Source organism: Spermophilus citellus, assembly GCF_964194105.1.
Source record: "Spermophilus citellus genome assembly, chromosome: 1".
In the NCBI taxonomy this organism is placed as follows: Eukaryota; Metazoa; Chordata; class Mammalia; order Rodentia; family Sciuridae; genus Spermophilus; species Spermophilus citellus.
The window spans coordinates 164,185,016-164,211,291 of record NC_138182.1 but is presented as its reverse complement, the minus strand read 5'-3'; the positions used below and the strand labels follow the sequence as shown (position 1 = coordinate 164,211,291).

At 35.2% G+C, this 26,276-nt stretch overlaps 1 protein-coding gene across 3 annotated transcripts in view; it reads left to right on the top strand.

The window, feature by feature from the left end:
• Positions 1–25,302, top strand: part of TRIM36 (tripartite motif containing 36) — a 39,371-nt gene extending 14,069 nt beyond the window's left edge. For all 3 annotated transcript variants that reach the window (XM_081299342.1, XM_081299343.1, XM_081299341.1), the window contains 7 exons: positions 26–172; positions 4,756–4,851; positions 7,626–7,879; positions 8,120–8,244; positions 11,145–11,435; positions 21,876–22,173; positions 23,323–25,302. In XM_081299342.1, the coding sequence (XP_081155468.1) occupies positions 26–172; positions 4,756–4,851; positions 7,626–7,879; positions 8,120–8,244; positions 11,145–11,435; positions 21,876–22,173; positions 23,323–23,674 (1,563 nt within the window). In that variant the 3' untranslated portion in view covers positions 23,675–25,302. The remainder of the gene's footprint in view (positions 1–25; positions 173–4,755; positions 4,852–7,625; positions 7,880–8,119; positions 8,245–11,144; positions 11,436–21,875; positions 22,174–23,322) is intronic.
• The last annotated feature ends 974 nt before the right edge of the window (positions 25,303–26,276 follow it).

Here is a 26,276-nt window from a genome sequence, read left to right as displayed (position 1 = left end):
CATATTTTATTCCTACTCACAATAGATTTTAATGTGCCCAGAACATGAAACGGAGAGAATAAACATGTACTGTGAATTATGTAGGAGGCCAGTTTGTCATCTCTGTAAGTTGGGTGGTAATCATTCCAACCACCGTGTAACCACAATGAGCACTGCCTACAAAACCTTAAAGGTAGGACTTGTTTGTTGTTTTGGAACTGAATTTTGATTCTTTGTAACTTTACCTTAAGCCTTTAAGTTTTTATTTATGAAATTATGGCTTGCAAAGTGAGCCATTTTACAGAAATGAGTTAACAATGTAAAGTATTACTTAATAATCTACTGATTGAATTACTTGCTATTAACTTTATACATGAACCTTTTAAAAACTTGAAAAGTTTGATTAGTAACAAAGCAAGCAGTGATGTATCCTCCTTTTTTATTTCTTTTTTCCATTAAACAATATATTAAAGAGGAATTAATTCATCTATGAAACTACCACTCATTTTAGTTATCACCTGTTTTGTTTAATATCATTATTATTATTTTTTTATGTGGTGCTGTGGATCGAACCCAGGGCCTCACACCTGTGAGGCAAGCAGTCTACCACTGAGCTACAGCCTCAGCCCCTTATCACCTGTTTTTAACACTATGTATATAATTTTTTTGGTCTATATCTAATTGCATATACACACAGTTTTATACTTTGTATTTTATACCTATATCACACTCAGTATTCCCTCTGTTGTCTTTGAACTTGTAGAAAACAGGTATACTTATTTTAATTCTTTTTGTCTACCAATTCTCTCACCTTTGTTATGTCTAGGTTTGTTTTAATTGATTTTTCTCATTATTCTTCATATTTCCCTTTGATTACCTAGTAATTTTTATTGGCTGCCATGTATTGTAAATTTTACCTTGGTGTTGGATCTTTATGTATTCTTAAAATAGTCCTTGCATATGTGTGTGTGTGTGTGTGTGTGTGTGTGTGTGTGTGTTTGTGTATGGTGGGGGGATGCCGGGGGTGGCCTAGAACATGCTAGTCAAGTGCTTTACCACTGAGCTACATTCCCAGCCTCAAATATTCTTGAATTCTTATTGGGTATGTGATTAAGTTACTTGGAAACTTGCTGTTAAACCTTGTTAGGCAGGACAGAATGGCATTTCGTTCTAAGGCTAATTTTACATGGTTACAGAGATTACCCTTTCTGATGGCCTATAATTTTGAAGGTTTTTAAATTTAACTATTTTGTCTGGCTGGTGGGGAACAAGCACTACTCCCAGCCTTATGTGAGTTCCTGGAATTGTTCCCTCTTTGATCCTTTGGGTCATATTTTCCTTGTCCCCTGGTAATATCTTCATATACGAGTTGATAGATACTCTGTTTTGTACATTTCTTTACAGCTATCTCTTCTTCAGTATTAAGCCTTACAGACATGGGCTTCCTGTACTTCCAGCTCCATCTACATTCATGGGAGTCCCTGGTCCCCTTTTGAGTTCTCTTCTGTACTAGGCCTTAGAAACCTCCAGAAAGTAAGCTAGGGCAATGGTGGGCTCGTCTTCATGACCATCTTTCAAGGAAAGGTTTTTCTTTGTTTTTGTCCAGTGTATTGAGCGCTATTTTATATTTTGTTAGGTTGTTTCAAGTGGTAGAGTAAATCCATTTTTTGTCACTTTGCCTCCATAGCTTTCCCCACATATTACTATCTGTAATTAAATTTAACACCTTTTTAAAGGTTTCGGTTTCTTGTTTTAACCTTACACAAGCTGTTCAAATTTTTTTCTATTACCTGGAATCAGTCTTTAATAATAGCATACACTTAAGCTATTATGTTAGAGCAAACTGTGTTTCTCCTCTGTTTTCTGGGCAGAAGTGGATTTTCTAAACTTTTCATGCAGAGTTTGAAATTAAAGAACACAGAGGCTCATTTCAGTTTTCTCATTACAGAGAGTTGGTTGGCTCATCTTTACTTTACCCTCTCTATAGCTATATCTGCAATAGGTAATGGACATTTTACAGAAGAATGTTTCCTGAGGAATTTTTGCTAGTTTTGTTTCCCATTGATTTATTTCCTTTCATTTCTAAAGGAGGAATTTAAGAATCTTGTTCCTGTACTACCATCTCTTCTGGTTTTGATTTTAGAGAAGTTATTAACAAAGAGGACCTAGAAAAGTAAAAAATGCAAACATCCTTGCAAATAGTCCTCATTGAATCAGGAAGTAAATAATACTGCATTTGTGTTTTAGGGTATTTTATTTATACTGTTTTTGTGAAATTTGTGGTGAATAGTATTGTCTTGTTTTCTGAAATAGCTTTGGCACTTGACTAAATGTATCATTGTATACTCTTTCTTCCTACAATTTTGTTTTGAACCTTTTCAGAGGTAGAGCAAAGCCATCATCTTTAAAATTGTAGAGCTGAGAGCAGGGACCATCCTAGTTATGTATCGTTTCTACATAAAGATATTCATTGTGAGTATTGAATGACTTCCCCTTCCTCTCTTCCTTCTTTGTTTCTTGTCTCTAATGTTTCTATAGTACCTTTCATTAAGGACGTGATTCAAAGAGGAAAAGAGTGGCTCTCAAACTTTTGGGAGTGTTAGCCTTACCTGGGGCACAACTACAGAGGCCAGCTCTGTACACTTCAAGGGCCTTAAGCCTCTATGTTCTTTAATCGTGCTCAGGAGACTCAGATTTGAACCACTGTTCAGAGGAAAGCTTCTGAGAAATTGTGAGTCCTAGAGAAATTAGTCTCTGACCAGTTCCTGGAGAACTGGAATGTGGAGTTGTTAAAAATTACTTCCACTATTGGGTAAGCTTCCTGCCTTGCCATTTTACATTTTACTTTTGTTGTCAATGTCCGATTCTTTGTTTGGAGGCCTATGAATAAATGATATATAACATACTGATTCTTGGTTTAATACAGTCTGCCTAGGTCTGAGGGCATTAAAAAAGAGTAAGGCTATCTCAGAGAAAGGATGTAATTGGCTGTAGACTTTTTCTAAGCCTTAAAACTCAGTGGGTGTGAATGATGGTGCTCTGAGACTGTGTTTCTGAATTTTGTCATCTATTCTTGTCTGGTCCTTACATCTTTGGAAGAATCAACATTTGTTAGCCCAATTAACTTATCTTAGTCTTCTTGTAATTTAGGCTGTCTTAGAACTTAGCCTCACTTGGATTTACATGACCAAATTCAGCTCTTTGCCATTAAAGTTGAAGAAAAAAATGAGTACTGTCCACCAGTACTTAGTACTTCTGGTCCCAGCCTGGGCCCAACAGGGACAGTATTAGAAGAACTGCTATTTGACTGGCAGCTTGGTGCTGGAGAAATGCCCCTCAGCCCATGGAATAGTGACTGGTGTCCTATGCAGTAAGGGGGTTTCTAGTTTAGTTATTGATTGTATGATGTGCTTTTATGAGCTTTTGTTTCCTCATCTGTAAAATCCTGGGTTAAAACATAAGAATTTATGTATTTTCTTAAATCCAATAATTTCTGGTCTCGTTCTGTCTTTAATCGCCAGAAATCTTGTTCCTTTGCTTAACAGGTCAGGTCCTCCTCCTCTCCAGTGAGCCATTAAGGACACTCACGGTGTCTAATTCCTCTGAAATACAGATATGGGTCCTGCAGAACTTGTCACTTTTATTTTTGCATACATTCTCTTTCCTTGTTATGTGGTCTAAGGAAAAAAAAAAAAGAGGAAGATGCTGGGGTAGGAGACTCACTTCTTCAATTGCTAAAAGTGATCTGTCCCTCTTCCTTTCTTGCCTACTCTTCCCATTTCAGATCATCAGCAGTGACTGAGACACTGAATTGCTCAAATCCTGTCAGGCCAGCAGCTTGTGAGATGTTTCCTGGTTGTACTTATTGTTTTTCAGACTTCGAAAACTTTATCCAACTTTTTATGCTCTGGTGCTTTTAGGGCTTTTTTTTTTTTTTAAGATATAATGCATAGTATCTTTTTTAGGCTAGACTAGGGAACACACCAAAATCTATGGTGTTATTTCTATGGAAAATGATAGACTCCCTTATAACCAATTATTCAGTAAACTTTGGGAATTGACTATTTTAAAAATAAATCTGTATTTTCATTATTGTGTAATTATTTAATGAATATGTAGGCTGGGTTAGGCTAGGAAGATTACTTTGAATTGTTATTTATTGCGTTTTCCATTATGGATGGGTGGGTGTGAGTAAAGTATAAAATCTGATGGAAAACAAGACTGAATTTCTACCCTTCCATTTACTTAGAGACCTTAGGAGGAAGAGTTCTGGGATTGCTAATGAAACAACAAAAATGTACTATTTGTATATTTAGAACTTTTAAAATTATGTTTAGAATTTTTGACTAAGTATCACTTTTATTTTTTCCAACTTGATTTTTTTTTTTTTTTTTTTTTTGATGGTGATACTAGGGATACTCTGCTTTTGAGCTACATGCTACATCCTAACCCTTTTTATTTTGAGACAAGGTTCTGCTACATTGTCCAGGCTGGCCTTGAACTTGTGATCCTTCTGCCTCAGCCTACTGAGCAGTTGAGATTAGAGATGTGTGCCACCATGTTTGCTTCCAACCTGATTTTAATCATCCCCATATCATTGGACCTCTTTGCTTAAAGGCTAGTAACTATTTACCCTGGGTTCATAAGGATTACCACCAGATGACTGATTTTACCATCTGTTCATCAGAGAGGATGAATACTGTTTAATTTTTAAAAATTCTAATGCCTTTGGTAAGCTTGTTTTTGTACATTTATGTTATGAATATGTTTCAACAGGAAAAACTTTCAAAGGATATTGATTACCTTATTGGTAAGGAGGGTCAGGTGAAGAGTCAAATTTCTGAACTAAACTTGTTAATGAAGGAGACGGAGGTAAGTGACAGACTGGTTTGCATATTTTTCATTTATTCATCTAGGCATTCATTTATTTGTTCATGAATTCCTGACAGTGTTATGTGAACTGGGAACACAAAGTTGTATTATATCTCATTCCCACTTTTCTGGGACTAGCAAAACAAATGTAATTATAATTTATAATGTTGCATAATCAGTGCTATGGTAGTGAGTGAGTGATATTGGAACAGAGGAAAGAATGATTGTGGGACACATAATAAGGTATCAAAAAATGATAATAATGGAAATGATAGCTTTTACAATTATCTGTATTTTAATAAACTTGCAGATAGCCTTTGGAAAATGTAGTATGCTACATTGCATGGCTATATATTTTATATTGCATGGATAGGATCATTTGTTTAAAATTGCAGGTGTTCCTGAGTACATGCTCTGCATTTGTTTATGGAAAGATAGTATTTTGGTGTTTGTGCCTCCATAGTTTGTGATAGCCAGAAAGTGAAGATTGCCCAAATACCTGTTTCAGTAGTGAAGTACAGATAGCAATATGAGCAAAGGATCCATAACCACACACAACAGTGTAGAGCAAGCTATCTATAATATTGAAAGGAAGATGCCGGATGCAAAGGAGTATATACTCTATGATGACATTTATAAAAAGTACCCCAATGGTGAGACCAGACCACAAGTTTAAAATTTAGGGTAGTCATCAATGATAGGGGAGAATTAATGTGTGTGGAGGTTTCAAGGATAACTTCTAGGATGCCAGTGATGTTCTTTAATATGGATGTGATGTTAGTTGCATGGTGGTGTTTGTAAAGATTCATCTATCTTCATACTTTTATGTAAATCTGTTTTTATATTAGGTTTCATTAATAAATAAGAAAAAGTTATAGTGAATTTAAAATATAGTTGAAGAGGGTAGGACTGGATTATTTTAAAATTCTGAATATTCTTAATTGACTTTGATGTATACCTGTTTCTCTTCTCTATTTTAAACAAAGCTCAGAACCACTACTCCTGATCACTTTAAAAGTTATAATTGCTGGGTGTGGTGGTGCACACCTGTAATCCCAGTGGCTCAGGAGGCTGAGACAAGAGGATCTCAAGTTCAAAGCCAGCCTCAGCAAAAGTGAGGCACTAAGCAACTCAGTGAGACCCTGTCTCTAAATGAAAAAGAAAATAGTGATGGGGATATAGCTCAGTGGTCAAGTACCCTGAGTTCAATCCTGGATGCAAAAACAAAACAAAACAAAACAAGTTACAATTAAAAATACCCTGCTAGTATGGGACTGTTACTTCTCAGAAATTTGTTTTTTTATCTTTGGTCATTTTGCCTTGTAGATTCTTTCAGTCATGCTGCCCTTCTTGTCAAAGTAAAGGGAAACCCAGTATTTGTTTTGGGGTTTATAGTAGATAGAAAATCGAGGAACTTAAGCATCAGGTGTTCATGTTGTACTGATTTCTTAAGATCCTGGGGAAATGGGTGAATGTTTTTCTATTTTTGGCTTATCAGTAAGAATCTTCTGCAATAGAGAATTTGTCTCTGTTCTTGACTTTTACTCAGTGATCATGTTGGCACTGTCTTTGTATCTACAATTATACTTGGCTGGAAAAAAGTCTTAATCTTTGTATAATTGTATTTCTGAGTTTAATGTTGTGATATGTCATGGAAATTCTATCAAACTGTCACTGTTTTCTGCCCCTTCACTTTTTTAGTAAGTGTAACTTCTGGGGTTAAGGAAACAGAGGAAATCTGGAAAAAATTTTGTTCTATTATAATTGTTGGCCAGAAGCCACTTGAAAGCACACAGTGCACTGTTACCATAGATCACTAGCTTTTAAGAATGTTCTGATAGACTTCTTTTGGTTGGTTCTATTATTATAAGTGATCTGCTGTTCACTTTCAAAATTCTGTTGAGCTTTTGAATTCACAAATGTTTAATAAATACTACAGATGGGATCATTTTATGACAAAGTAAATAAAACTATGTATACAATGATAAGAATGTTTAGAGTGTGTTACGTTGTAGTATGCATTTTATGTAAATAATTAGCCTTTTGTAATCTTCACAAAAAACAAAAAAAAATTTCTTTTGATGGGGCAGGGGAGAGGCTCTGGGCATTGATCCCAGGGTCTTGTACATGGTAGGCACATGCTTTATCACTGAGCTGTAACCCCAGCCAGGCTCACAGTTTTCAAAAGAGAAAAACTCATGCATAGAGAAGTTAAATAATTTATATAAGGTCACATAACTGTCAGGATTTAAATTATTTTTAAATTAATTTGAAGGGGAGACTTACGTTTTAGTTTTGTGGCTATGATTTAACTTTTAAGAAAATTAGAGTAGCATAGAAAGGGTTAAAAAAATCTCTGAGTGAATTCAAAACTCTAGAAGTGTTTTCTTACATATTAACATATTTAGTTAAATCAGTTCATTTCTGCTTCAGATATCTTCCTTTATATGTAACTGAAAATTATGTATTATTTAATCAAATAAATTGTCTATTGCTGGACTTCAGAGGGAAAAAGCCTAATGAAGTACAATATTATAAAATTACAAAGTAAGTGTAAACAAAATTTGTCAGTTGTTTTTTGCTAAGTATATTTGATGCCAACTGTTGTTTTGAAAATTTCAGAAATTTTTTTCTTTGTAATATCTGGATTTGTTCTGTTGAATTTTGATAATTTCATCATCAGATAAATATGATTATGTAGGACTTTGTGAGAAGACATTTGGGTTTTGCTGATGAAGTAATGGTGTAAGTAATGCTTGTTTGTTTTATAATAGTGCAATGGAGAGAGGGCTAAAGAAGAAGCAATTACACATTTTGAAAAGCTGTTTGAAATTCTAGAAGAGAGGAAATCATCTGTTCTGAGAGCAATTGATGCATCTAAGAAACTAAGATTGGACAAATTTCAGACTCAAGTGGAAGAATATCAAGGACTTCTAGAGAACAATGGGCTTGTGGGCTATGCTCAGGAAGTGCTTAAGGAGACCGATCAGTCTTGCTTTGTACAGACAGCGAAGCAGCTCCACCTAAGGTATTTTCTTTTTCTGGTACTTTAGAATCTCTTTAGTAATGTCACTCAATGCCACTGTGTATTTCCACTTTAGCTCCAGAGTGATTCAAATGCTGTGTTAATGTGAAGTAATGCCTTTCTTCATTCTTAGCATGAGTGTTGAGTGAAGTGTAAGTTTTCTTTTGTTCATCACATTGCAGATATTTAGTCTGATTTGCCTTTTTAAAGAATCATATTTATATAAGATGTATCTGTCTGCAGAATACATAAAGCTACAGAATCTTTGAAGAGCTTTAGACCCGCAGCTCAGACATCTTTTGAAGACTATGTTGTTAACACATCTAAACAAACAGAACTTCTTGGAGAATTGTCATTTTTCTCTAGTGGTAAGTCTTAGCAAAGGCAAAACGTAATTTTAGTCTGAATTTACACTGTAAAGAAAAACACAGTTCTTGCCAGTGTATGCCTCTAATCTCAGTCACTTGGAGGGCTGAGACAGGAGGATTGCAAGTTGAAGACCAGCCTGTGCAACTCAGAAAGACCTTTTATCAAGATGAAATTTAAAAAGGGCAGGGTGTAGTTCAATGGTAGAGTGCTTGCCTATCTTGTACAAGTCCTGGGTTCAGTCCTCAGTACTACAAAAACAACAACCCCCCCCCCCCATAATTTTCTTTATTTTGACATTAAAAAAGCAGCATCTCAGTTGCCCAGGATTATTACATCCTGAAGTTATATCCCATTTATGTTTTAATGCATAAAATATATATTCTATTAGCTAATATGTTTTAAATATTGCATAAATGACATCATGTTAAGTATCCCATTTTTAAGTTGTTTTTTTAAAAATTAAGTTTAATGTATTAACACATGGAATTTCTGGTTCAAAGTTGTATATGTTTATAATAATAAGTAAATAAATCATTTCCCTACTGAGAGACTATTTGTTTCTACTTTTACTCTATTATAAGTGATGCTGCGTTGAATGTCTATGTGTCAGGCTTTTTTGGTACACATATGTGAGTTTCTCAAGGGCAGAAACCTAGAAATGGAATCTGGCATTTAGGTGTTTATATTGCTGTGTTGTTTTGCGGGGTCTGCCATAACAAAGGGCCACAGATTGAGTGGCTTAAACAGCAGCACTTGGCTAAAAGTCTAAGTCCAAGGTGTTGGTAGGGTTGGTTTCTCCTTGGCTTATGGATGGTCATCTTCTCTCTGTGTCTTCACTTGGTCCTCCCTCTGTACAGGTCTGGGTCCTAATTTTTCCTTTTAAGGGACACCAGGGCCCAGTATAATGACCACATTTTAATTTAATTTCCTTTTTAAAGACCTAATCTCCGAACGCAAAAAAATTTTAAAGACCCAATCTCTGAATGCAATCGCATTCTAAGACCTGTACTCCATTCTGAGGGTTAGGACTTTTAGCCTTTGAATTTGGCAGGAACACAGTTTAACCCATATTACTCGCTTAGTTTTTGTTTTGCTACCTTCTCAGGAAGATCTTCCTTTTTTTTTTTTTTTTTTCCTTCCCACATCTTGTTTCTTTCCTGTCCCTCAGCTTCTAGTGATGGTGAATGATCATAGTCCTTAAAAAGTTTTAGTCTATTTGCTATGCAGGTATAGATTTGTGGATTTGTACATTCAAAGGAAATTTGATTGTTAGAAGTTAAAAACACTTCAGGATTACCGTGATCTCCTTTCTTTTTGAAGGCTATACTGAATCTGATATCATTTATTATGAGTATCTTATTTTTCCAAATCGATATTTATTATTTCAAATGCTGATTCTACTTCATCCATTGTACTCCCTGCTTCCAAACTCTATACCTAAATTGTTTTTATGAGTTCAAGATCTTTCCTTTCCTATGGATCCAAAAACTAACTAAAAGGATGAGGTTGCATGTGGATAATCTTGGATTATCCCCAGTGTATAACAAAGGCCCACTTAAAGGATGGGTGAGAATGAGTAGTAATCACCCAGCTTCCTGTTAATGCATGTTCCCTTAATTTTTCCCTATGTACACGTTTATTTTTTACAAGCTATGCTTCTAGAAAAGAAATGAAAGGCTATGGATATTTATGCTATTCTGTAACTTGTTTCTTTTTTAAACTTGGAATGTATTTTAGATAATTATTCCATATCTAATTGTGGCTGTATAATGTTCAGGTGTATAAATGCACCTTTCACAGACATATTTATATGCTGCTTATATGTAGCTGGGGGATAAAGAGAAGAAACTCTGTTTTTCATTTCATATCCTCCTCTTGTTAACAAGTTGTGTGTATGTGTGTATATATAGTGTATATATGTGCATGCATGTGTAACTTTTATTGCATATTCTTTTATCTTCCAAGTTTATAAATTTAGTCTTAGAATTATACTTATACACAAATATTTAACTGTAATATTTTAATCATTGAATTTTTAGTGAAATATTAGAAACCTGTTTCCTGAAGTAAATGTTAATATACCTATTCAATGGAATATTTTAGAGCAAAAGTATGGATAAAAAACTATACAAAATTGTGATTATCTTTGAATTTCCTAAATTTTTTTGTTTTCTTTATTTTCTAGTTCTCTTAGTATGTATCATATTTGTACTAAGAAAAATTAAATTGCTTTGCAGTTCTACAGAAGAGAAAATGAAAGGAAATTACATAATGTCCATTGAGAATTTGTTTGAAATAGTGAGCACTTAGATTTCAAAATATTAGAATAATCGTTCATGGGAGGATGTATTGAAAAATGTCAAGTCCAGAGCTGTTATTTAGTACAGGGAAGGCATATAGTTAAAATATTTAGTTTATCAGAATTAATAATGATAATAAATGACTGAATCAGTAATTCAGTTTTAATTCTTGTCTTTTAAATTTTTCTCATTTTAGTTATAAATACACATACCTTCTTTTATATATATATATATATTTTTTTTTTCTTACACATAGTATTAAAAATTTAGAAAATTCTTAGACAAGCTGGGGCTGGTGGCACACACCTGTAATTCCAGCTATTTGGGAAACAGGCAAGATGATCAGAAGATTTTAGACCAGCCTGGGAAAATTCTTGAGACCCTTTCTCAAAAATTAAAAATAAAAACGTCTGGAGATGCCACTCAGTGACAGTAGAGAGCTTGCAAGGTCCTGGGTTCAGTCCTCCAGTAGCACAGGAAAAAAAAAATGCTTGGATGTTACAGAAGTCCTTATCCAGTGCAACACTTTTACTGGAGAAAAATACAGGTTTGGAAATATCAGTATTTTAACATTGTTTTCTATTTCATAATTCTTTCAGGCATAGATGTGCCTGAAATCAATGAAGACCAGAGCAAAGTTTATAACAATGCCTTGATAAATTGGCACCATCCAGAAAAGGACAAAGCTGACAGCTATGTTCTTGAGTATCGGAAGATTAATAAAGATGAAGAAATGATGCCGTGGAATGAGATAGAAGTGTGTGGCACAAGTAAAGTTGTCTCTGATCTTGAGGAAAACTGTCACTATGCTTTCAGAGTGAGAGCTTACAAGGGTTCCATCTGTAGTCCCTGTAGCAGAGAACTGATTCTTCATACTCCTCCAGCTCCAGGTATTGGGAATACTGAGAATTTTAAAAGGGTAGACTTGGATGAGACCTTGATTGTATCAACTAGTCAGTGTCTCTACCTAGATAGACCTACATTGAAACCACCTTTTGCTTTTAAAAGACTATAGACAAGCTGGGCCTCGTGGTGCACACCTTTAATCCCAATGGCTTGGAAGGCTGAAGCAAGAGGATTGTTGAGTTCACAATTTAGTGAGACCCTAAGCAACTCAGTGAAACCCTATCTCTAAATAAAATATTTAAAAGGGGCTGGGGATGTGGCTCAGTAGTTAAGAGATCCTGGGCTCAATCTCCAGTACCAAACAACAACAAAAAAAAAAAAAAAAAAAAAAAAAAGGGACTCCAGACAAGTAGATTCTATACCCAGCTAGGATTTAGAAATGAACTGAGTAGTTGAATTTCACTTTTTCACCTTGTTAGGCTGAGAACAGGATTAGATTTTGACTGATGTCAGTCAGAGAAAAACATGAAAGGAAGACATTTGAGTTAGCAGGGCTAAATTGAGGTTAAAATAGCATCAATGCTACTTTAAAATCTTAAAATAGTCTAATTCTATTTTTGAGTCAGTTTATGAAGAGCTTTACCATGTAGGATCTAGGTACATATTTTTCAAATTTATTGGTATAGTATCCTGAAACTGAATTTCAGTTTAATCTAATTCAGAGTTGCCTAGGTTTTCTAACTCAGTGTGATTCTCAGCACATAGGGATGGGAGGCATATATTAGAACCACATGGATAGCTTTGTCCCCATACTCAAAGCTCCTTGTCTCCAGCTACTGTTCCTCACTACTCCAAGTTAAAATCCACTGATACTACTTATAGAGTAAAGATTTTCATGAATTAAAATGATTTACAGGCTAGTTGATGTTCATAAAGTGTGTCCATGGACGAGAGATTTTACTACTGAAGTTGCACTGAGTTTGGCTAGCAGGAAAACATTTTGCTCTGTAAGTCTCTGCCTTAGAGATTCTTCACTTGGTTTTTAGAATTCATTGCCCCTTGCCCATATTTGGTGGCTTATGTACTTACATTTTTTACACTCAGTCCTTCCTTTTTTTGACCAAAATAGAGAGGATAGCAGTGCAATATACATGCATCTTGTGACTTTAAAAAAAATTAGAATACATATACATAGGATTGGTTTAATTTTTTTCCATTAATTTTAATAAAATCTGATAGTTTTAGTCTGAATTTGCAAGTATTAAGTAAATATTTTAGGGTTATGCTATTTCCTCTTTCTTTTCTAGTGTTTTAACCAAAACTAGAAGAAAAAGAATCTTGGACATAGTTGTGTATTCATAGTGATGTAGTTGGGTGGGGGAGGAGGAAAGGAATTGGTAAGGGTCATTGTCTTTTCCTCCAAGAAGAAGCCACATGAATAAGGTGACCCTTTAAATTTATTGTGCAAACCTGAGGGCGTAGTAGATAGGAAGCAGGAATAATTATGCTAGGACACTAGGCATTATCAGAAAGACTGGTTTGCCTGTATTTGGGGAATGATTTCAGCTTGCTGGCAGTCATTTTTAAATATTGTGGTATAACAGAAAATTTACCATTTCAGTCATCTTTCTAAATGTACAGTTCATAGAGTACATTCACAACATTGTGCAACTATCACACCTCATATCATCCCAAACTGAAAGTCATCCCAAACTGAATGATAACACCCTGTTGCCCCTCCTCCTGAAGTTGGTAATCTCTTACTGTCCATCTTTGAATTTGCCTGTTTTCAGTACATCATATAAGTGGAACTGCGCAATATTTGTCCGTTCACATCTGGGTTATTTCGAGTTTCATTCATGTTATTGCAGGTATCAGAATTTCCTTCCTTTTTAAGGCTTGATAGTATTCTGTAGTATATGTCCTCCACATTTTCCCTCCATTCATTGTTTGATGGACATCTGTGTTGTTTCTACATTGGTTATCATCCAGTATTATGCTTAATAGATTTAAGTTGATGAGATTATGAGAGTTATATTTTCACCATTCTGTAGGTCAGAAAATTAAATTTTAGGTCAAATGTAGCTAAATGTTTGAGCAGGGTTGCAAACCTAGGTCTCTCTGAACCCAAAGTTTTTTTCTTTTTTCTTCTTTTTTTTTTAAATAGAAACTACATTTCTTATGTTTGCCATATTGATTCAGTAAGGAAAAGGCCTTATTAAAATAGCAAAAAATTTCCAAATTTTAAAATTTGGAATAGATATTTAAGAAAATGAGTAGATTTTTAAAAATTAGAGCTTTATAGCTATTACATAGTAGTTGCGATCATCCTGACAAACTCATACATGCATGGATATCAGTTTCAGTTCACAATCCTCCCCCTTCTCTTTCCTGCTTTTCCTTCCCATCCTCCCTCCCCCCTCCCATTCTTCTTCCTCTTTCTAGTAGATTCCTTTTGTTCATCTATTAATTTACATTTGATTGGTTCTTTATGTTATCCTGTCCTTCTCTTCCCCCTTCCCTTTATTTTACTGCAACTTTCACATATGAGAGAAACATTAAACCTTTGAGTTTCTGACGTTGGCTAATTTCACTTATCCATCCATTTATCAACAAATGTCATAATTTCATTCTTTTTTTATAGCCAAGTAGACTCCATTGTATTATATGTACCAATTTCTTAATCCATTCATCTATTGACTGGGTTGATTCCATAACTTAGCTATTGTGAATTCTGCTGCTATAAACATTGGGTTGGCTGTATTGTAGTTAGCCAATTTTCGATCTTTGGGGAAAATACCAAGGAATGGGGATAGCTGGGTCATGTGGTGATTCCATCTCCAGTTTTTTTGAGGAATCTCTATACTGCTTTCCAGAGTGGTGGTACTTAGTCTGCAGTCCCACAGAAAATGTACAAGTGTGCCTTGCCAGCATTTATTATTTTTGTATTCTTTTTTTTTATTGTTGGTCGTTCAAAACATTACATAGTTCTTAATATATCATATTTCACAGTTTGATTCAAGTGGGTTATGAACTCCCATTTTTACCCCGTATACAGATTGCTGTATCACATCAGTTACACTTCCATTGATTTACATATTGCCATTCTAGTGTCTGATGTATTCTGCTGTCTATCCTATTCTCTACTATTCCCCCTCCCCTCCCCTCCCCTCCCCATTTCTCTCTCTACCCCCTCTACTGTAAATCATTTCTTCCACTTGTATTATTCTTCTCTTACCCCTCATTTCCTCTTATATGTAATTTTGTAAAACCCTGAGGATCACCTTCAATTTCCATGTGATTTCCCTTCTCACTCCCTTTCCCTCCCACCTCTCATCCCTGTTTAATGTTAATCTTCTTCTCAAGCTCTTCGTCCCTACCCTGTCCTTGGTTACTCCCCTTATATCAAAGCAGTCATTTGGCATTTGTTTTTTAAGGATTGGCTAGCTTCACTTAGCATAATCTGCTCTAATGCCATCCATTTCTCTCCAAATTCTATGATTTTGTCATTTTTTAATGCAGAGTAATACTCCATTGTGTATAAATGCCACATTTTTTTTTATCCATTCATCTATTGAAGGGCATCTAGGTTGGTTCCACAATCTTGCTATCGTGAATTGTGCTGCTATGAACATCAATGTAGCAGTGTCCCTGTAGCATGCTCTTATTAGGTCTTTAGGGAATAGACCGAGAAGGGCAATAGCTGGGTCAAATGGTGGTTCCATTCCCAGCTTTCCCAGGAATCTCCATACTGCTTTCCAAATTGGCTGCACCAATTTGCAGTCCCACCAACAATGAACAAGTGTACCCTTTTCCCCACATCCTCGCCAACACTTGTTGTTGTTTGACTTCCTAATGGCTGCCAATCTTACTGGAGTGAGATGGTATCTTAGGGTGGTTTTGATTTGCATTTCTCTGACTGCTAGAGATGGTGAGCATTTTTTCATGTACTTATTGATTGATTGTATGTCCTCCTCTGAGAAGTGTCTGTTCAGGTCCTTGGCCCATTTGTTGATTGGGTTATTTGTTATCTTATTGTCTAATTTTTTGAGTTCTTTGTATACTCTGGATATTAGGGCTCTATCTGAAGTGTGAGGAGTAAAAATTTGTTTCCAGGATGTAGGCTCCCTATTTACCTCTCTTATTGTTTCTCTTGCTGAGAAAAAACTTTTTAGTTTAAGTAAGTCCCATTTGTCGATTCTTGTTATTAACTCTTGTGCTATGGGTGTCCTATTGAGGAATTTGGAGCCTGACCCCACAGTATGTAGATCTTAGCCAACTTTTTCTTCTATCAGATACAGAGTCTCTGATTTGATATCAAGCTCCTTGATCCATTTTGAGTTAACTTTTGTGCATGGCGAGAGAAAGGGATTCAGTTTCATTTTGTTGCATATGGACTTCCAGTTTTCCCAGCACCATTTGTTGAAGATGCTATCCTTCCTCCATTGCATGCTTTTAGCCCCTTTATCAAATATGAGATAGTTGTAACTTTGTGGATTAGTCTCTGTGTCCTCTATTCTGTATCATTGGTCCACCCGCCTGTTTTGGTACCAGTACCATGCTGTTTTTGTTACTATTGCTCTGTAATATAGTTTGAAATCTGGTATCGCTATACCGCCTGATTCACACTTCCTGCTTAGCATTGTTTTTGCTATTCTGGGTCTTTTATTATTCCATATGAATTTCATGATTGTTTTATCTATTTCTACAAGAAATGCTGTTGGGATTTTGATTGGCAATGCATTGAACTTATAGAGAACTTTTGGTAATATCGCCATTTTGATGATGTTAGTTCTGCCTATCCATGAACAGGGTATATTTTTCCATCTTCTAAGGTCTTCTTCTATATCTCTCTTTAGGGTTCTGTAGTTTTCACCTCTTTTGTTAGGTTGATTCCCAAGTATTTTATTTTTGGGGGGGATATTGTGAATAGAGTAGTTGTCCTCATTTCTGTTTCAGAGGATTTGTCGCTGATATACAGGAATGCATTTGATTTATGCGTGTTGATTTTATATCCTGCCACTTTGCTGAATTCATTTATTAGCTCTAATAGTTTCTTTGTAGACCCTTTTGGGTCTGCTAGGTATAGAATCATGTCATCTGCAAATAGTGATAATTTAAGTTCTTCTTTTCCTATTTTTATGCCTTTAATTTCTTTTGTCTAATTGCTCTAGCCAGTGTTTCAAGGACTATGTTGAACAGAAGTGGTGAGAGAGGGCATCCCTGTCTTGTACCAGATCTTAGAGGGAATGCCTTCAATTTTTCTCCATTCAGAATGATGCTGGCCTGTGGCTTATCATAGATTGCTTTTACAATGTTGAGGTATGATCCTGTTATCCCTAATTTTTCTAGAGTTTTGAACATAAAGGGATGCTGTACTTTGTCGAATGCTTTTTCTGCATCTATCAAGATGATCATATGGTTCTTATTTTTAAGTCTATTGATGTGGTGAATAACATTTATTGATTTCCGTATATTGAACCATCCTTGCATCCCAGGGATGAATCCTACTTGATCATGGTGCACAATTTTTTTTTATATGTTTTTGTATCCAATTTGCCAGAATTTTATTGAGGATCTTTGCATCTAGGTTCATTAGAGATATTGGTCTGTAGTTTTCTTTCTTTGAAGTGTCTTTGTCTGGTTTAGGCATCAGGGTGATGTTGGCCTCGTAGATTTTTGTATTCTTGATCATTGTCATTCTGACTGGACTGAGATGAAATCTTAGTGTAGTTTTGATTTACATTTCCCTGATTGCTAGAAATTGTTGAACATTTTTCCATATATTTGTTGGCTATTTGTACTTATTCTTTTGAGAAGTTTCTGTTTAGTTGTTTTGCCCATTTGTTGATTGGGTTATTTTTATTTTTTTCATTTTTTTTGGTGTTAAAACTTTTTGAGTTCTTTAATAGTCTGGATATTAATCTCCAGTTGAAGGAGCAGCTGGCGAAGGAGCTCTCCTCATGCTCTTAATCATTTCCTTTGCTGTGCAGATTTTTAGTTTGACATCCTACTTAATCAAATTATTAGCTTTATTTCTTGTGCTTTAGGGATCTTGTTAAGGAAGTTGGTGCCAACACCTGTATGATGGAGTGTTGACCTACGTTTTCTTGCAGCAGTTGTAAAGTTTTTTGTGTAATTTGATCCATTCCAATTTGAGTTTTGTACAGGGTGAGAGAGATGGGTCTAGTTTCATTTTTCTATACATAGATATACAGTTTTCCCAGCATCATTTGTTAAAAGGCTGTCTTTTCTCCAAGATATATTTTTGGCATATTTGTCAAATATCAGATAGCTGTAGGTTTGTGATTTGTCTTTGTGTCTTTATTCTGTTCCACTGGTCTTTGTGTCTATTTTGATGACAATACCATACTGTTTTTGTTACTACAGCTCTGTAGAACAATTTCAGATTGGGTATTGTTATGCCTCCTCCTTCACTTTTCTTGCTTAGTTTTGCTTTGGTTATTCTAGATTTCTTATTCTTCCAAATGAATTTAAGAATTGTTTTTTTCTAATTCAGTGAAGAATGTCATTGGTATTTTGATGAGGATTGCATTGAATCTGTATATTGCTTTTGGTAGTATGGCCATTTTGACAATGTTGATTCTGCCTTTTAAGAACATGGATGTCTTTCCATCTTCTAAGGTCTTCTTCTATTTTTTTCTTCAGTGGTCTATTTTTTTTTTTAGGTTATTGTGAATGGGGTCGTTTTTCTGATTTCTTCTTGGCCCAATTTCTGTTGGTTTAAGTATGTTGATTTTGTATCCTGCTACTTTGCTAAATTTATTTATGAGCTCTAGAAGTCTTTTGGTGATTTTTGTTGTTGTTGTTTTTCTAGATATAGGATTATATTGTTGGCAACAGAGATAGATTGACTTTTTTTCCAGTTTGTAAACTTTAATTTCCTTTTCTTGCCTGCTGGCTCTGGCTGTTTCAAGGACTATATTGAATAGGAGTGGTGAGAGTGGAAAGCTTTGTCTTGTTCCTGAATTTAGAGGAATTGTTTTAGCTTTTCTCCACTTAGTATGATGTTGGCTTTGAATTTGTCATAAATGGCCTCTATGATATAAAAGTAAGTGCTTGTGAATTCTTATTCTTATCGTGAAAAGTTTTTATTTCCCCCTAGAATTTGAAACTGAGTTTTTCTGAGTTTTTCTGGCCATGGTAACTTTGACTGGCAGTTGTTTCTTTTAGGGCTTGAAATGTCTCATTCCATCCCCTTCTTGATTTTGGTGTCTGAATCAAAAAATCAGAAGTGAGAGCCTTATTGGTTTTTCATTTGACTAGGTCTGTTTGGGGTCTTTGAGCCTCCTGTATGTGGATGACTATGTTGTTTCTTATATGGGAAAAATTTTCTATAACTATCTTTTGAATGTTTGAAAATGCATAATGCCTTTGGTTTATATCTCCATGTTTCCTTCTGTCCCAGTGATTCTCAGGTTTGGTTTTTCAGTGTTCTTCCAGAGTTCTTATATATATTTCTGGTCATGTTCTATATTTTTCCCTTTATTGCATTCCTGTGTACTCGATATCATATAACCTGTCTTAAAGGCTTGCAGTTCTGTCTTCAAGGGATGAGGTTCTATTTTCTACACAGTCTAATCTGTTAGTGGTGCCTTCAGTTGAGTTTTTAATTTGATTTGTCTTTCATTTCTAGGAATTCTGCTGCATTTCTTTTCATTGTTTCTATTCCTTTATTAATTTTTTTATAACTTGTAATTGCTCTCTTAATTCCTTCCCTAGATCGTCTAGTTCATTGAACACTTTAATAATTTGTTTTTCATGATCTTTCTGTGAACTTTAGTTCACCTCACTATCAGTGGTATCCTTTGTTGGGAAATTGTGGATTTGGGAGGAATTTTTGCCTATTTTCTCATGTTTTCTGAGGTCTTGGACTTGCACATCAGTTGAGGTGGATTCCCCTACCTGTTCTCTTGTATGTTTGTCCTTTTGTGTGTAATTATCTCATTTGATCTGGGACTTCTGTTTTTGATTTATGAGTAGATCCCAAGGTTTGGGACCTGAGGTTCCTCTCTTCTGACTGTTCTTCTGAGTCCCTGTTGGTGGTTTGGGGCTTTTATCATCTTACTTCTTTAAATTGGAGTAATATCAGAGAATGTTTAGTTCAGCATCAGAGAGTCTAACTTGTGAACCCTTACTGTCCCTGTAGGTTCCCAGCACCTTGCAGAATTGGATGAAATAAATAATAGTAACAACTATTGCAAACAATACAGAGTATGAAAGTGAAATACTCAGGGCCTACTATGGGTTTAATAACTTTTAACGGGCAGTTGTTTTCTTTCAATGTTGAAATTATTCATTTAATGACCACCAATAAACAGGAATAATGGGTTCAGGAATTGTGAACAGTAAAAACAGTAACCATGAACTGGATCTGGCTTTAAAGCAGAGTCAATTATATAATTCACAGCAGTAATATAATTGTATCAGCATTTCTGGTATAAGGGCATGAGTTATAAAGCAGTTAGTCCTGAAATATGGTAAAAATAAAGCTAATTAGGGAGAAAGAATGTGACAGAAAGTCAGAAAACAGTTTATAGTTTCAAAAAGTGAGTTAGATGCAGAAGAGATGTAGCAGGTGATTTTTGATATAGAGGAAAGAAAACAAATACAAGTACTGGGAGAGAGCACAATAGAATTTGGCCATTAGCAGGAGAAGAGAGAAAGAGAAACAAGAGAAAAAAGCAAATGAAAATTATCCAAAACCAAAAAACCTGAACCCTCAAAAGACAATGCTGGGAAAAATAATTACATTAAGAAATACTAAAAATGAGAGAAAAATAAACTAATAAGAGTATATATATATATATATATATATATATATATATATATATATCTCTGAACCTATCAGTACAACAGGAATTTACATGCGTGCATGCACACACAGAAAGAATAAAAATAAATTTAAAAAAATCAAAATTTAAAGAAAAATTAAGGAAGAACAAAGGAACCTGCCACTGAAGTGGTCAAAATAGTTGACCATATTGGGTGGTCACTGTCTATGCCCAACAGTCTTTCTTTCCAATTCTTGGGTTGTACTGATAAAGCAAGGGGTAGAGGTTGTTAACCCCTTCCTGTTTTTGTGTTGCTGTCTTGAGTTGCCAGTTGGAGTGTCCTAAGATTGAAACTGTTTGATATGATTCAACTTTCCTCCTCACCAGAGTAAGATGGGGAGGGGTTGGGAAGTACTGTCAGTGGGAGTTTTGTTCATTTGAACAGGTTTTTGTACACTGCCAGTATAGTGTTCTGCATCATTCTGTGAGGGGGAGCTCCAGTTTGTGATACTGACATCTGAACAGGTCTCAATTGCTTTATTGGGTGGTGCCTTCCTTGCAAAGACTAGAATGACCTGCCCCTAGGACTAGACAGTAGCCAGTTTCTTATATAGGTCTGGTTTTCAGGACCCTCCCAAGAAATCCATTTGTGGGGCAGGGGGGCTGATCCTCCACTCACTGCTGCCCAGGTGCAAGCCTTTCTGGAATTAGTCCCTGAGCGTATTCACCCCACATGCTCATATTCCCAGTCTGCTTTAGTTGGTCATGTGAGCTGCTTCACATGGAGGCAGTATGGCAAGGAGAAGCAGGTCTGGCTCCTTCCCCTTTGCCCTTATGACTTTAGTCCCCCACCCATTATGTCCCATCAGGCCCAGTCTAGGTCCGTCAATAAACACCCACTGGGATCTTGTGGCTGTTTGTTGTTGTTGTTTCTCCTGATCTCCTGCCCTGTAGTCATCATTGTGGCAACATCACCCCAAGATGGCTCCTGCTTCTTGAGTGGCCAGTTGAGATACGGAGTGTGCTTTTCAAGCACTAGTATGCAGTGCAGTTTCTGGATCAGCTAAGAGTAGGCAGCAGTTTTGATCTCAGACCTTTCTGTACCTAAACTGTGTCATGTCCCTATTTCCCCAACTCAATTGGGGCTAATCCACACTGGCAATGCCCATGTGGCAGTCAGGCGTGCTCTTTGTTCTTCATTTATTGTACCCATATTTCTGAGTCCGTAAGCCACTTTGTCTAATATTGAATTTTGGTGCAATCCCTCTTTCAACCACCTCTCTGCCCACCTGCTTGCTTTGCACTACTCTGCCATCTTTCAGGCCTCATGAGTAGATGTTTATGAAAATGCAGTGCCTCGTAAGCATAAAAGAACAGATCCAGTAAGTGCAAATATCTATGATAGACTTGATGCCTCTTTTCCAAAGAGGTGCATTCATAATTTTCACATACTTGAAAATACTTTCTCCTGCTTTTGAGATTTCTGAAGATTTTCAGATATAGAGAATGTATTGGAAATTGTTGGTAAGTTGGGGTTTTGGGGTGACATAGTTGTCTGGGTGGCATGACTTTTCCCATTTCTTTTCAGTCATCTCTATTTTAAAAACTTATTGAATTGAACCTTAAATCATAGAAATGCTAATAAATAGTTTGCAGGCTAGTTTTACATTAACTTTAAGCTTTCTTTAGTTTTCAGTTTCCTGTTTGATGAAAAATGTGGCTATAATAACGAACACCTCCTGCTGAACTTGAAGAGAGACCGGGTAGAGAGTAGAGCTGGATTTAATATTCTGCTGGCCGCGGAACGTATCCAAGTGGGTTATTACACAAGCTTAGACTATATCATTGGAGACATTGGAATTACAAAAGGAAAACACTTTTGGGCCTTCCGTGTGGAGCCATATTCATACTTGGTGAAAGTGGGAGTCGCTTCCAGTGATAAACTACAAGAATGGCTCCATTCTCCCCGGGATGCAGTTAGTCCAAGGTAGATCTTTTATTGATGTAGAATGTGATAATGTTTTTGAAAGTAACTATCCTTTCAGGCAAGATGAGCCTGAAAATAGACTTGGGTTTATCTCTTCTACTTGGAGTATATATTTCTTAGATTCAGGTACTTTGGTTGTGGTTGGGTGGCTGGCTTAGGAAAAGAGTTAGGTTATCTCTCATTGAATAATGAGAGCAGCAGTAAATTTTTGATGCTCCAGGGATATAATCCTGTTTTAGATGCTTTGATTATGATATCACCTCACAGTTTTAAATTTTGAAAGTCTCATACATACCTTAATACATTTTATGATAAATATTACCCACATATATAGAGAAATGCCTCTAATTGCCATACTTCATAGTTGATACAAGTTGTTCTTTGATTATGGGACCCAGTTTCTTTAAGCTTTCCCATATGTCCTTAACAAAATTGGGTCATGTTATAGACATGTTTTATAGCTAAGAATTCTGATTTCTTAAGCAATTGAATAATGGAGATTGAATGGTTTAGTTTCTTTTGGATGGGATAAAATTGTTGTTGCAGTGTGATCTCAAATATATGAGAAGCTAGCTATATAGGTAAAACATAGAAGGATCTCAGGAGACTAAGGCAGGAGGTTAAGCTCCCCTGGGTTCAATCCCTGGTACATAAATAAATAAATAAATAAAGGAAGGAAGGGATCATATACCAACATTTTTTCTATTTTTATTGTTTTATAATTGGGGGGAAGATTTCTTGATGTAGAAAATTTAATTAGGAAATAGAGTTCTCAAGGAGAATGACACATGCTTTTTTTTTTTCCCCCTATGTTAGTTTGAAGTGCCCATTTATTCCATGGCCTGGTAATTCCTTGGATTAGGGCATACATCTTGCCTTTGTGTTTTCTTATATATGACTGTGCCATGGATATTCAATCTTTGACCATTTGCTTCACTCCCCTCCCCCTTATTTGTTTTTGATAGACCAAATTTGTTAAATAACTTTTAGTTCTCACTTGTATGTACATATAGGTAAAAATGTATGATGTTTTATGACATGGATTTGGGGGTTGATTATGCTTTTATATATTTTGTGAAAACGTTTTGAAGATACTTGAAGACTTAATGGATAAAGGTACATATACTGTGTTTGTGTATTATGTTTTAGATATGAGCAAGACAGTGGGCATGACAGCGGAAGTGAAGATGCCTGTTTTGATTCTTCACAACCTTTTACATTAGTTACTGTAGGCATGAAGAAATTTTTTATACCCAAGTCACCTACTTCTAATGAACCTGAAAATAGAGTTCTTCCCATGCCAACAAGTATAGGGATTTTCCTGGACTATGATAAAGGCAGAGTGAGCTTCTATGATATGGATCATATGAAGTGCCTTTACGAGCGCCAGGTGGACTGTTCTCATACGATGTATCCAGCATTCGCATTAATGGGCAGTGGAGGAATTCAGCTTGAAGAACCCATCACAGCAAAGTACCTGGACTACCATGAGGACATGTAGTTGAAACATCCAGTGTGACTGGGATGGAAAATGTTAACAAAGCAATGCCTTGATGTTAGCCTTTGTAACTAATTAGACACCACCCAAGACTTGGTCACACATTTGTTTGCAGTGCCTGAATATTCTTGAAAGACGGAAAACCTAAACAGTCTCGTGTCTTCCATGTTACTTACTATTCTGCCTTTCACAAACGACAGAGTGAAGGCATTCTTTCCTGGCTAATACTGAATGGTTAACTTTGCAACTGAATCATATTTCTCTTTATGTATAGGGAATCTAATTTATTTATATCAGCTGGTATTGCTAATACTTACATTCCTTTTTGGGGTGGTGGGGGAGGTGTACAACACTATTATGTTTTTTGTGTTTGGTGTTTCATTTTTATATCATGGTTATGTCTTAAGATAGTTTTAAATGGTTGTGGGTAGAAATGAGTAGTAAACAGTATGTCTTACATTTGATTTTAATAACAAAACAAAGTTATACATAGATAAAAAGGCCATAAAAATGGTAACATATTTAAGTGGAAAATTATATATTTCAAAGTGTATTAATTGTATGTAGCCTGGAAAATGAGCACTGCTGTAATTTTTTTCCTTAAGACCACATAGTGTATTGATCAGGACATCTAAAAGAGTTCCTTTAGCTATCATGCCCATTAACTGGCATGTGTAGTAAACATGGTGTCTGATAGAAAGCCATGAAATTTTTCACTCATATAATTTTTTTTTCAGAAAAAAATTATCTTGAGTTTTTCCTCACTGTCTGAAAATATTTGTGTTTACATTAAATAATTACTTTTCAGAAATATTAGTTAAGATGGACTGATATTGCCGTCGTGATCATTCTTTTGCCCCTCCTATTGTGTCTTGTGATTTTCATTTTTTGACACAACTATACATATCAGGTTTTTCTGGTTTGTTAACGAGTTTGAAAAGTTTATGATATGTTTTTAGTGGCATTGAATTATATTGCAAAATGTGGAGTACTAATTGTTCATTTGTATGGCATTTTCTATGGTCATTGGTAACAAGTGTTTGTAGTATAAGGAAATAAACCCAAATTTAATTGTTAAGGAATACTAACTAAAATCATAATGACTGTGTATACCCTTTTAAAATTTGCATTCTTTTAAACTGAAGAATTACATTTTCTCCCAATTAGATGTTAATTTTTGAAAGATATTCTTTTAAATAGGTGATTTTTATTTAAACTGCCTATTTTTTTAAGTTAAAATGTTCAGAAACTAAGACTGTTAAATATTTAGCACAGATCACTTATGGAATGCTATTGACATATTTTAATGAAGTAACCAAAACTCCATGGGATCTATTTTTTATTTTTATTTTTTAGTGGAAATCTCTTATTCAGGCTAGTAGCACTGCATAAGTTCCTCTCATCCCACCAAACTACATAGAAAATATAGTGGAGAATTTAATAGTCTTTGTTACTTTCCCATCTATGAATAGCACTTTATCTCATAGGCTCAACTAAGAAAATATGCAGTGTTATGTGGATCACTGTGCAATGAAGCTGCTGAAGTCGTACATGCAGTTAAGTTTGACACTCTTAAGCCTTGTGTAAGCACATATCACGTAGGCATTTTTAAATATAAAGCTTTAACAGGAATAAGAAAGCTGTTTCAAACATTGTATCGTTATATATAAATTGTTCAATAGAATTTCATTTTTAATAAAAATTTAAAAAGTCAAGTGTAATTATTCAGATCTGTACTTAAGGAATTATATGGAAAATTGAAACAAAATATTAAAACATGGATAGCTGCATGTAGTAACAGCTAAAGTTTTGTATGAAATTATTTTGGATGGTGGTTTATTAGCTTTAATCCTCTTGTGGGAGGTGATCATGAGAAAAGATTAACATGAAATTAATGTATATCAATTGTTTAGTTGATCAATTTCTCTAATTTCTTTTATGATTCATGGTAGATTAGGTTTTGCCTGGATGAGTGACCGTTTACTTCACATTCGTGCTCTTGAATTATGGGGCTCTGGTAGTTGGGTTCAGTGGTAGATCATAAGTTGTTACAAATGCTTGATTGTTTTAATATTTTTAAAAAGTAAATTCAAGGCTTACCCCTATGATATTGTATAATAACTTAATTCTCATATCACAGTTCCTTTAAAAAAAATAGTAGGAGTCTCTACAATCTCTATCTCCTTTTTGGACCTTTTAAATCTTTAGTCAGGTACTATAATCGGTTGGGTTCTGGGAATATGTTCCATGTGAGAATGTAATCAAACTTACTGCTGTAGAAAATTGTGAGAATTACTGTCATAGGCAAGAATACTTTAAAGGAATTATGTTCTCCAATTTAAAGAAGAGTTTATCTAATATTTATGGAAACATTCTGACAAATTGGAGTTTTTCTTGGGATTATTATGCTTTAAAAAATAAACTCAACGGAATTTAGTTTTTTAAAAACTTAGGTTTGGAACTATTTCATTCATTTTTGTGAAAACCTTAATTCCTGCTTTCTGTCGACATTGAGCTATATGCTGGGTATAAAGAGAACAAGGCAGTTTATCTAGGTTCCTTCCTTCATGGAATTTAACTTCTAGCATGGAGAGAAGACCAAAAT